Source organism: Scomber japonicus, chromosome 12 (genome assembly GCF_027409825.1).
Source record: "Scomber japonicus isolate fScoJap1 chromosome 12, fScoJap1.pri, whole genome shotgun sequence".
Taxonomy (NCBI): Eukaryota; Metazoa; Chordata; class Actinopteri; order Scombriformes; family Scombridae; genus Scomber; species Scomber japonicus.
In genome coordinates, this window is record NC_070589.1 from 30,245,806 (window position 1) to 30,258,305 (window position 12,500).

A 12,500-nucleotide genomic window follows, 5' to 3' on the forward strand; every position below is an offset into this window, starting at 1 on the left:
CCCTCCTTTCCTTCCTCCTTCCTTTTTCCTCTCTTCCTTCCTTGACTTGAGGACAACAGGAGGGTTAAACAACTCCAGCTGAGATGCACTTTTTAATAGTTGACAGCAGAAGACTGGTTGAGCTGATTAGATCCAATTTATGAATATAAGAAAATAATGAACAGATGTGTTTGAAAACAGGAGGAACATGGCTTTATCAGGCATTTTCCAGCCATTAAGTTATACTGAATAGATATGTGAAATACACTTTAGGCACGTGAAACCGTATTAACATGTTGAAAATTGTAAGCTCATAAATTTTTTTAAAAAAAGTGTATCACAGAGACTGAGATAAAGCAAACGGAGCAAGCAGAGCATCCCTCTCACCTTGCCAGAGGAGCTCAGGCCGGCAGCAGCAGAGGAAGTTTTGGGAAGGAGGCCGAGGCGTTGGAGGTACGTCTGCAGGTTTCTGCTGAGCTCCACCTCCACTGGCTTCACCCTCTGGTCCACCGGGTCCATCGCCTCGGCAACCGGCCTGCAAGACAGACAGAGAGAGGAAGGCAAATACAGTATATTAGAAGAAAGTGAAATTACAAAATTCCTTTTTAACCCTTAAACAGGCCTTACTAGTTATGTCATTTGCACCTAAAGGAAGGAAGGAAGGAAGGAAGGAAGGAAGGAAGGAAGGAAGGAAGGAAGGAAGGTAGGAAGGAAAGGAGGGAAGAAGGAAGGAAAGGAGGGAGGAAGGGAAGGAAGGGAGGAAGAAGGAAGGAAAGGAAGGAGGGAGGAAGAAGGATGGAAAGGAGGGAGGAAGGAAGGAAGGAAGGAAGAAAGAAAAGAAGGACAGATGAAGGAAGGAAGAAAGGAAGGACAGATGAATGAAGGAAGAAAGGACAGAAGGAGGGAACATTTACCCTAACAGCTGAACTTAGATCTGAGGAAGGAAGGAAGGAAGGAAGGAAGGAAGGAAGGAAGGACAGAGGAAGGACCCGGGAGGAAAACACGAAAGTTAAAGAGTCTGTATCTCCTGATGCACGTTGTCTGTTTAAGAGTTAAGACATCCTCAGTTTGTCATTTCACATCTGCAACATCATTTTAGGAGGATTTAACAGTTAAGGTTGGATTAAAAGCAGCAACCTTCTCAAACAGCTGAGCTACTATCAGCTCTCACACACAGAATAACTAGACAAGCAGATGAGAACATTGGAGAGAAAACAAAAAAAAACTGGGAAAAAAACAAATAATAAGGTGGACTGACTGGAGACTGGACATTTCACTTTCAGTAATATAACAGTAATGTTCAGCTTATAGATTTAAAGGCTGGTCTTTAAGCAGGAGGTGTAGCTGATCCTTCAACCCATCATAAACCCACATCCTTTGGAGGATCAACGGTCTGGATTTGGACTCAGAAGCTGATTAAAAGATGTTTAAAATACTCCAGATATATTTCCTCTTAACCCTCCTGTTGTCCTCAAGTCAAGGAAGGAAGGGAGGAATGGAGAAGGAAGGAAAGCAGGAAGGACGGGAGGAAGAAGGAAGGGACAAAGAAGGAAGGAAAGGAGGAAGGAAAGGAAGGAAGGAAGGAAGGTAGGAAGGAGGGAGGGAGGGAGGGAGGAAAAGGAAGGAAGGGAGGAAAGGAAGGAAGGGAGGAAGGTAGGAAGGGAGGAATGGAGAAGGAAGGAAAGGAGGAAGGAAGGGAAGAAGAAGGAAGGAAAGGAGGAAGGAAGGGAGGAAGAAGGAAGGAAAGGAGGAAGGAAAGTAAGAAGGAAGGGAGGGAGGAAAGGAAGGAAGGGAAGAAGGTAGGAAGGAGGAAGGGAGGGAGGAAAGGGAGGAAAGGAAGGAAGGTAGGAAGGGAGGAAGGAGGGAGGGAGGACAAAGAAGGAAGGAAAGGACAAAGAAGGAAGGAAAGGAGGAAGGAAGGGAGGAAGGAGGGAAGGATGGAGGGAGGGAGGAAAAGGAAGGAAGGGAGGAAGGTAGGAAGGGAGGATTGGAGAGGGAAGGAAAGTAAGAAGGAAGGGAGGAAGAAGGAAGGGAGGAAAGAAGGAAGGCCCCAAAGTGTAAGAATGAATAAAGATAAGACAAACCTGTCAGACTTGTAGATGGGTCCGCTCTGAGGCAGTCGGTAGGGGATCCTTCTCAGTTTGGATAATTCTTTAGACAGGACCTGCTGAGTGGTGTCATCCTCCCAGGTCAGACCTACGAGACAGAAACACAGAAAACCTTCAGCACCAGAACATACAGGAACAACTACATCAATGCTTTCTGGAGGCATTAACCTTTACATACTGTTCATATTCTTCCCCCCTCGTGGTAAGAATCTCCTCATAAAAAAGTCTTTATAGCTAATTTTGAAGCACAGATCTATTTAGAAAGCATCAATAGTTGATCTGACTGATTCATAAATGTAATTAACCCTTCTGTTGTCCTCGAGTCAAGGAAGAAAGGGAGGAAGAAGGAAGGAAGGATGTAAGGGAGGGAGGAAGAAGGAAGGAAGGATGGAAGGGAGGAAGAAGGAAGGAAAGGAGGGATGGAGGGAGGAAGGAGGGCAAGAAGGAAGGAGGGAGGGAAGGAAAAGGAAGGAGGGGGGGAGAGAGAGAAGGAGGGAGCGAGGAAAGGAAGGAAGAAAAGAAGGACAGAAGGAAGGGAGGAAGGGAAGGGAGGAAGGAAAGGAACGAATGAAAGGCGGAGGAAAGAAGGAAGGAGGGAGGCAGGTGCACAGTTTTCTAAATAAATCTCACACACTGATGAGATGTGTGGATTATTGTTTTTGGTAAATATGACTTATGATGTATTATCAAGTGTTTGGTTCAACCTGTTCTTGTTTAAGGAAAGAAAATCACAATAATTGAAATATAAATTGTAATACTTGTTTAATCAGAATCGCAATTTAAATCAAATCGGGACCCAAAAATCGTTACAGAATCGAATCGGCACAAAAGCATATCGGCCCAACCCTAATATGTAAGAGTTAAGAGAAACCTGTACTGTGATAAATTATACTGCAACACAGTCCTCAAATTTCAAAATAAAAGACATTTGAGGTGTTTTTTACAGCTGTCAAAATGGGTCAAATTTGACCCGATCAATAGGATCGGATGAAGGAGGGAGGGAGGAAAAGAGGAAGGAAGTAAGGAGAGGAGGAAGGAAGAAAGGAGGACAGGAGGAAGAGAGGAAGGAAGGAAGGAAGGAAGGAAGGAAAGGAGTAAGGAGGGAGGGAGGAAAAGAGGAAGGAAGTAAGAGTTAAGAGAAACCTGAACTGTGATAAATTATACTTCAACACGGTCCTCAAATAGTTATACTCATGAAAACAATCGGAGCTGACGAGCAGCGAGTATCCTCTAGGAAGACGGGTCAGAAACTGCTGAGCTTGCAGTAGCTTTTCTAAACTAATTAGGTCACTCATTAGCGGAGGAGACGAGGCAACAGAGCACCGTCCTCCGAGACTCTGGTGACCGAGTGTACCGAGTTGTTCAATGACTAAGCAGAAAAACCATCTCTGCTGCTCTCCTCCTCCTCCTCCTCCTCCTCTTCCTCCTGCCACAGTTCAGTTAGCACAGGCTCGACGAGCTAATTGGGAATTCATTTTACAGGCGTTCACCTGAAGCTGTGAAATCAGCACAGTTCAGGAGACAGCGAGAGAAAGGAAGGTTAAAAAGGTTAAAAGCCAGCGTTTAGCCGTTCATACCGCACGTCTGCACACTGTCACATTGTGAGTAATGAGAATGAAAGATCCAAATTGGACTGTGAGTCGTGTACGAATCCAAATAAGGAGGAAGCATTTCTAAAATATGGTTTTAAAGTTAATATAAAAGGGAGAAAAAAGGATCTGGACTTTTTTAAAGAATCAAAGCAGTAACAAAGAATCTGCTGGGAGAACCTAACACCAAACAACACATACATGAACCTGAAATACTAGGGGGTTTGCTTTATCAAAAACTAATATTAGATGGTTGTTCTGGTCCTCTGAAATGAGGCCAACGCGGAAGTAACTTAGAGCTCCATTCTATCAAAAGGCCACCAGGGGGCGACCGTCTCTATACAAGTCAATGGAGAATTCACCAACTTCTCACTTGATTTCTAACCTCAGTAAACGTTTTCAAAATGTGTTTATGGTCTCAATCGCTAGTTTAAAGCCTTCTTCAATGCAGTATGATGTTCATTTGGGACATTTTGGCCTCCCTGATTTTATATTTGACGATAAAGCAGGGTATGCATTAGGGCGTGGCTACGTCCTGATTGACAGGTTGATTGACCAATGTCCTCGAGATCCAGCCCTCGTCCATTTCTTTTATACAGTCTATGATATGGATGGATCATGTATGAAATGCTGGAAGGCTTGTAGTACATTAAAGATGTGTTATAGGGCGATGCTGTTGCCGTAAACACGTACAAATATTTGCACTCAATACTAAAGTTTAAGGTTTGGATTTATTGAGTTGTAGATAATTTATTGGGACATATGCATCTAAAAACATGAACTCTGATTGAAAAACACTGAGGACCAAAAGAAGACAAACAGCTAAAAAGTTTGTCCAGTCTCATCTCTTTCTTGTTTTTCTGACCTGCAAATATCACCATTATTTACATGACATATGTAGAGAAACTTTTATCTACATCTAATTATCTAAAATACTTTTAATGTAAAGCACTTTGATAATGTATATCTGTCCATATTTGTATCAGTGACTGAGCAAAAATCTTTCTGATGAGTAGTTTGAGGATCTGTGTCTCTTTTATTTTGTGTAACATTTTTATCACCTTGTTGTCAAAAAATGTGTCAGCCAGACTCTCCTCTGCATTTACAAGACTTGGCAAGCGAAGAGTATCATCATCATCATCAGTGACAAAGCAAAAAAAAACAAAAAAACAAAACAACGACATCATCATCAACAAAAACCTCTTCTGCGTTTCAAGCAAGTGAACACAAAAGGACAAGCTTGATGAGCTGCTCGGGCTTTCACGTCTGTTTCTTATGCTTAACATGCATCCAAACACAGCTTTTTTTTTTTTTTTTTTTTTTTGGCACCCGAACAGAGGAGCAGGCGCCAGCAGCAGATGGGGTAGCGGAACGAAATGTTACCGGAAATATGGCGGCGCCGCGCAAAGCACAACACGAGCCGAGGCATTTGGCAGATGAGCGATGATGCTCCTGAAAGATTCAAGTAATGCAGACTGCAGCTCCAGATGTGATGCGTCAAGATGCACGTCCAGCACGGAGGAACGGAGGAACGGAGGAAGCAGCGAGCGCTCTTCAGTCTGAGCTTGTCCATCAGGAATGTCAGAAGGAACTAAAGTCGACGGATATGTAGCTTAAAAAGATATTAAAGGATTTGTCTTTAAGCTACAAAGTCTGTAACTACTGACTATCCATTGATGATGTCATTTAAAGTCTCCCTCCACTTAGAAATGAAGGAAGGAAGGAAGGAAGGGAGAAAGGAAGGAAGGACGGACAGTAGGAAGGGAGGAAGGAAGAAAGAAAGGACAGGAGGAAGGGAGGAATGAAGGAAAGAAGGAAGTAAGGAGGGAGGGAGGTAAAGAGAAAGGAAGTAAGGAGAGAAGGAAGGAAGTAAGGAAGTGAGGATGGAAGGAAGGAAGGACAAGATGAAGGGAGGAATGAAGGAATGAAGGAAAGGAGTAAGGAGGGAGGGAGGTAAAGAGGAAGGAAGTAAGGAGAGAAGGAAGGAAGGAAGGAAGGAAGGAAGGAAGGAAAGAAGGAAGGACGGAAAGAAGGAAGGACGGAAAGGAGTAAGGAGGGAGGGAGGAAAAGAGGAAGAAAGTGAGGAGAGAAGATTCAAGTAATGCAGACTGCAGCTCCAGATGTGATGCGTCAAGATGCACGTCCAGCACGGAGGAACGGAGGAACGGGGAAGCAGCGAGCGCAGAAGGAAAAGGAAACTCTTCAGTCGGAGCTTGTCCATCAGAAGGAACTAAAGTCGACGGATATGTAGCTTAAAAAGATATTAAAGGATTTGTCTTTAAGCTACAAAGTCTGTAACTACTGACTATCCATTGATGATGTCATTTAAAGTCTCCCTTTCCTTCTGTCCTTCCTCTCTTACATCCTTCCTTCTTCCTCCCTTCCTTCCTTTCCATCCTTCCTTCCTCCTTTCCTTCCTTCCTTTCCTTCCTTCTTTCCTCTTTCATTCCTCCTTTCATTCTTTCTTCCATCCTCCCTTCCTTCCTTCCTCTGTCCTTCTTTCCTCTGTCCTTCCTTCCTTTCCTTTCTTTCCTCCCTTCCTTCCTCCTTTCCTTCTGTCCTTCCTCTACTGACATCCTTCCTCCTTTCCTTCTGTCCTTCCTCTACTTACATCCTTCCTCCTTTCCTTCTGTCCTTCCTCTACTTACATCTTTCCTCCTTCCTTTCCTTCCTTCTTCTTTCCTTCCTTCCTCCTCCCTTCCATCCCCGTTAATCTTTACTCTCTCGTGTCTTGCCGTTTGTTGAAAAGAAGAAAAGGTAGAAAATAAAACTTCTGTAGCTGAAAGAAACAACTGAAAAGCTTCTCTAGAAACTTTTTTTTCTCCGCCCATTTGTTTCCAAGGCACAAAGACTTTGACCTTTGACCTCGCTGTTGTCCGCATGTATTTTTGGACATCGAGGAAAAGACATTTGTTTACTGTTCTTGCTCCTTTCTGGACAAAATGCCAGCTGCAACCCTGAAATGAACCCTGCATCCTTCCTTTCCTCTTTTCCTTCTGTCCTTCCTCTCTTCCTTCCTTCCTTTCCTCCCTGCTACCTTCCTTCCTTCTTTCCTCTTGCATTCCTCCTTTCCTTCTTTCTTCCATTCTTCCTTGCTTCCTTCCTTCCTTCCTTTTCCTCCCTGCTACCTTCCTTCCTTCGTTCTTTCCTCTGTCCTTCCTTCCTTTCCTTTCCTTTCTCCCTTCCTTTATTTCCTCCTTCATTCCTCCTTTCCTTCTGTCCTTCCTCTCTTACATCCTTCCTTCTTCCTTTCCTTCCTTCTTCTTTCCTTCCTTCCTTCCCATCCTTCCTTCCTCCCTTCCATCTCTGTTAATCTTTACTCTCTCGTCTTGCCGTTTGTTGAAAAGAAGAAAAGGTAGAAAATAAAACTTCTGTAGCTGAAAGAAACAACTGAAAAGCTTCTCTAGAAATCGTCCCATTTGTTTCCGAGGCACAAAGACTTTAACCTTTGACCTCCTCGCTGTTGTCCGCATGTATTTTTGGACATCGAGGAAAAGACATTCGCTTACTGTTCTTGCTCCTTTCTGGACCAAAATGCCAGCTGCAACCCTGAAATGAACCCTGTGTTTTCTTCCTTTCCTCCTGTCTTCCTCCTTTCCTTCTTTCTTTCCTTCCTTTCTTTTCCTCCCTGCCTTCGTTCTTTCCTCTGTCCTTCCTTCCTTTCCTTTCCTTCCTCCCTTCTTTCCTTCCTTTCCTCCTTCATTCCTCCTTTCCTTCTGTCCTTCCTCTCTTACATCCTTCCTTCTTCCTCCCTTCCTTCCTTTCCATCCTTCCTTTCCTCCCTGCTACCTTCCTTCCTTCTTTCCTCTTTCATTCCTCCTTTCATTCTTTCTTCCATCCTTCGTCCTTCTTTCCTCTGTCCTTCCTTCCTTTCCTTTCTTTCCTCCCTTCCTTCCTCTCCTCCTTCATTCCTCCTTTCCTTCTGTCCTTCCTCTACTTACATCCTTCCTCCTTTCCTTCTGTTCTTCCTCTACTTACATCCTTCCTTCTTCCTTTCCTTCCTTCCTCCTTTCCTTCCTTCCTCCCTTCCATCCCCGTTAATCTTTACTCTCTCGTCTTGCCGTTTGTTGAAAAGAAGAAAAGGTAGAAAATAAAACTTCTGTAGCTGAAAGAAACAACTGAAAAGCTTCTCTAGAAACTTTTTTTTTCTCCGCCCATTTGTTTCCGAGGCACAAAGACTTTGACCTTTGACCTCCTCGCTGTTGTCCACATGTATTTTTGGACATCGAGGAAAAGACATTCGCTTACTGTTCTTGCTCCTTTCTGGACAAAATGCCAGCTGCAACCCTGAAATGAACCCTGTGTTTTCTTCCTTAGTCATTGTTCCTATTCACATGTGGAAGCATCTCACTCAAAGCGCCTTTTTTTTTTTTTTTTTTTTTTTTAGCCTTCGACTTCAACTGGCCTGCTTTCTGTTCTGCATTTCTGTGGTCCGGGTTTTTTTTTTTTTTTTGAGTGTGTGAGAAGCGTAGAGTGAGAGAGTCTGAATATCCTGGCAGGGGCTCCAGCGTTTATTAACCTGTTGTGTCAGATACCGTCTGTTCACCCGCCGCTAGCGCCCGTTTTCTCAGCCACCGCGGCTGCCATTAAAGGCTCTGTTTTTATGGCTCTTTGATAGCGGAAAGCTGGCCTTACATGCTGTGCAGCTGTTAAAGAGAGAGACTTGTGCCTGGTTCCCCGGCAGTTGGGTTCGTAATTCATTTTGCAAAGAGTCTAAAGAAGAAGGTGTCCCAAAGAAAGGCTGAAAATGTTAAGAAACCAAAAGCAGAATGAGGAGAGATGCAGTTAGAGTTAGATAGATACATTATAGTACCTTCCTTCTCTCCTTCCTTCCTGCCTTCCTTCCTAACTTCCTTCTTCTTTTCCTCCCTCCCTCCTTACTCCTTTCCTTCCTTCTCTCCTTACTTCCTTCCTCTTTTCCTCCCTCCCTCCTTACTCCTTTCCTTCCTTCTCTCCTTACTTCGTTCCTCTTTTCCTCCCTCCCTCCTTACTCCTGTCCGTCCTTCCTTCCTTCCTTCCTTCCTTCCTTCCTTGCTTCCTCTTCTCCTCCCTCCCTCCTTACTCCTGTCCTCCCTTCCTTCTCTCCTTACTTCCTTCCTCTTTTCCTCCCTCCCTCCCTCCTTACTCCTTTCCTTCCTTCTCTCCTAACTTCCTTCCTCTTTTCCTCCCTCCCTCCTTACTCCTTTCCTTCCTTCTCTCCCTACTTCCTTCCTCTTTCCCCCTGCCTCCTTACTCCTTTCCTTCTTTCCTTCCTTCCTTCCTTCCCTCACTCTCTCCTTACTCCTTTCCTTCCTTCCTTCCTTCCTTCCTTCTCTCCTTACTTCCTTTCTCTTTTCCTCCCTCCCTCCTTACTCCTTCCTTCCTTCCTTCCTTCCTTCCTCCTGTCCTCCCTTCCTTCTCTCCTTTCTTCCTTCCTTCCTTCTCTCCTTACTTCATTCCTCTTTTCTTCCCTCCCTCCTTACTCATGTCCTTCCTTCCTTCCTTCCTTCTCTCCTTACTTCCTTCCTCTTTTCCTCCCTCCCTCCTTACTCCTTCCTTCCTTCCTTCCTTCTCTCCTTACTTAATTCCTCTTTTCTTCCCTCCCTCCTTACTCATGTCCTTCCTTCCTTCCTTCCTTCTCTCCTTACTTCCTTCCTCTTTTCCTCCCTCCCTCCTTACTCCTTCCTTCCTTCCTTCCTTCCTCCTGTCCTTCCTTCCTTCTCTCCTTACTTCCTTCCTCTTTTCCTCCCTCCCTCCTTACTCCTTCCTTCCTTCCTTCCTCATGTCCTCCCTTCCTTCTCTCCTAACTTCCTTCCTCTTTTCTTCCTTCTCTCCTTACTCCTTTCCTTCCTTCCAAACCCAGCAGAATGAGGAGTGATCTAGTTAGATTCTCTCCTGATTGAAGGAGAGGAGGTTTCAGACTATCGACGGCATAATGAGATGTTGACAGTTGTAGTGACTCCTGCTGCCAACTGAGCTCCGCAGGGTGAATCTGCTCTTCTCACTCAGCACATTCTTACACCACTCAAATTATTCATATTATGTAACATTTAAATTATAGTACTTTCCTTCCTTCCTTCTCTCCTTACTTCCTTACTCTTTTCCTCCCTCCCTCCTTTCTCCTTTCCTTCCTTCCTTCTCTCCTTACTTCCTTCCTCTTTTCCTCCCTCCCTCCTTACTCCTTTCCTTCCTTCCTTCTCTCCTCACTTCCTTACTCTTTTCCTCCCTCCCTCCTTTCTCCTTTCCTTCCTTCCTTCTCTCCTTACTTCCTTACTCTTTTCCTCCCTCCCTCCTTTCTCATTTCCTTCCTTCCTTCCTTCCTCTTTTCCTCCCTCCCTCCTTACTCCCTTCCTTCCTTCCTCTTTTCCTCCCTCCCTCCTTACTCCTTTCCTTCCTTCCTTCCTTCTCTCCTTACTTCCTTACTCTTTTCCTCCCTCCCTCCTTTCTCCTTTCCTTCCTTCCTTCTCTCCTTACTTCCTTCCTCTTTTCCTCCCTCCCTCCTTACTCCTTTCCTTCCTTCCTTCTCTCCTCACTTCCTTACTCTTTTCCTCCCTCCCTCCTTTCTCCTTTCCTTCCTTCCTTCTCTCCTTACTTCCTTACTCTTTTCCTCCCTCCCTCCTTTCTCATTTCCTTCCTTCCTTCCTTCCTCTTTTCCTCCCTCCCTCCTTACTCCCTTCCTTCCTTCCTCTTTTCCTCCCTCCCTCCTTACTCCTTTCCATCCTTCCTTCCTTCCCTACAGGACTCCTGCTGCCAACTGAGCTCCGCAGGGTGAATCTGCTCTTCTCACTCAGCAGATTCTTACAGGACTGAAATTATTCATATTATGTAACATTTAAATTATAGACTGCTGCACCAAAAGCAGCTTAGTCTCCTGAAAAGTGTCTAAATCAGACTGATGCAACAAAATATGAACATTTATTGATTTGCTTCATATAAATCTGTAATCTATCTGCCAGGGTTAAAAAGTTTTATTAGTTGTAAATTACTTTTCAACTGCTGTTAAAAGTACAGTATGCTCCTCCTGTTGTCCTCAGGTCAAGGAAGGAAGGAAGGAAGGAAGGAAAGAAGGGAGGAATGAAGGAGGAAGGAAAGGAGGGACGGAGGAAAAGAGGAAGGACAGGAGGAAGGAAGCAAGGGAGGGAGGAAGGAAGAAAGGAAGAAGGAAAGGAGTAAGGAGGGAGGGAGGAAAGAAGGAAGGAAGGAAGGGAGAAAGGAAGGGAGTGAGGGAGGAAAGAAGGAAGGAAGGGAGGGAGGAAAGAATGAAGGAATGAATGAGGGAGGAAAGAAGGAAGGAGGTAAGGAAGGAAGGAAGGAAGGAAAGGAGTAAGGAGGGAGGGAGGAAAAGAGGAAGGAAGGAAAGGAGTAAGGCGGGAGGGAGGAAAAGAGGAAGGAAGTAGGGAGAGAAGGAAGGGAGGAAAGAAGGAAGGAAGTGAGGAAAAAATATAGAAGGAGGAGGAAGAATGAAGGAAAAATTAAAGAAAGAGGGGGTAAGGAAGGAAGGAAAGAAGGAAGGAAGGAACAGTTCAAACAGACGGGGTCCATTTGAACCGGGAGGACGACAGGTGGGTTAGTGGTTAGTGTGAGTGACTTTAGAAGAAGTGAAATGAATTTAAAGTTATATAAGTGGAACATTTAGTTTGAGAAGGACTTGAGTTTGATGGCGTTGGGTTTGAAGGTAGATTGATGTCGACATTGTGCAGCGAAGGTTGTAAAGTTAAGAGGTGGATTGAAATGTCTGGCCTCGTCTAGTCTGAAGGCGTCTTAATTATATAGTTCAGTGTTTCTGCTACGAGTTACATTCAGGTACAGTCAGAAAAAAAGAAACTACATAGTGAGATTTACAGGTTTTAAATGTGAGGAAAATGAAAAGCAGCGTTGGATTTGGATTTGACTTCCCCCCCCCAAAACTTTAAGCAAACACATATGGCTGCTGTTATGTGAAAATCTTACAACCTAACTTCTGGTGATGAAGATATTTTCATTTCAGATGAAGATAAGATAAGATAAGATAAACTTAATTAATCCCACATGAGGGGAAATAATCTTGTCACAGCAGCTCAATAAAATTGCACAAAGTAGAACTGCAGGATTGCCCAGAGAGAAATGTCAGGAGATTGAATTTACACGAATATACAGGATATAAAATTTCACTCAAAGAAGGAAGGAAGGAGGGAAGGAAAGAAGGAAGGAGGGAGGAAGGAAGGAGGGAGGAAGGAAGAAAGGAAAAGCGGAAGGAAGCTGTGGTTAATGTCTAGTTTACTTGATTAGAACTATGTAAAGATCATGGTTTGAGTTAAAATGAAGGAAGGAAAGACGGAGGAAGGAAAGAAGGAAGGAGGGAAGGAAAGACGGAGGAAGGAAAGAAGGAAGGAGGGAAGGAAAGAAGTAGGGAGGAAGGAAGGAAGAAAGAAAGGAAAAGAGGAAGGAAGCTGTGGTTAATGTTTAGTTTAGTTAGAACTATGTAAAGATCATGGTTTGGGTTAAAATCATCACTGGAGACAAGTTTTAAAATTCCTTTAAAATATATGCAACCTTTGTTGTCATGGCAACAGTGAACACCACGATTAATTGACATGAGCAAGATTAAGACGATTAGAGTTTCCAGTTTCAGCAGATAAATGTGAAAACAGCCTTTCAGTATCAAACTCTTACAGTGAAGCTCAAACATCTAAATGTAGAAAGAAGAAGAAGAAGAAAATAAGTGGAGGGAGACTTTAAAAAGAGTTCGGACAGGGCGAAAAACTTTCCGACAAGATGAGAATGATTTATGAAGACAGAAGCACATCCACTCTCACTGCAGCCTCAGTCTAAAAAGCAACAAACTGAAAGACGAGAGAGCAGATAA

The 12,500-nt window shown here is 44.0% G+C and overlaps 1 protein-coding gene across 1 annotated transcript in view; it reads right to left on the reverse strand.

Annotated features, from left to right (window-relative positions):
• LOC128369738 (E3 ubiquitin/ISG15 ligase TRIM25-like) overlaps positions 1–12,500 on the reverse strand; it is a 29,387-nt gene that overhangs the window by 11,077 nt on the left and 5,810 nt on the right. Inside the window, exons 2-3 of the mRNA XM_053330815.1 lie at positions 2,064–2,175; positions 367–514 (exon numbers count right to left, since the gene is read on the reverse strand). Coding sequence (XP_053186790.1) covers positions 367–514; positions 2,064–2,175 — 260 coding nt within the window. The remainder of the gene's footprint in view (positions 1–366; positions 515–2,063; positions 2,176–12,500) is intronic.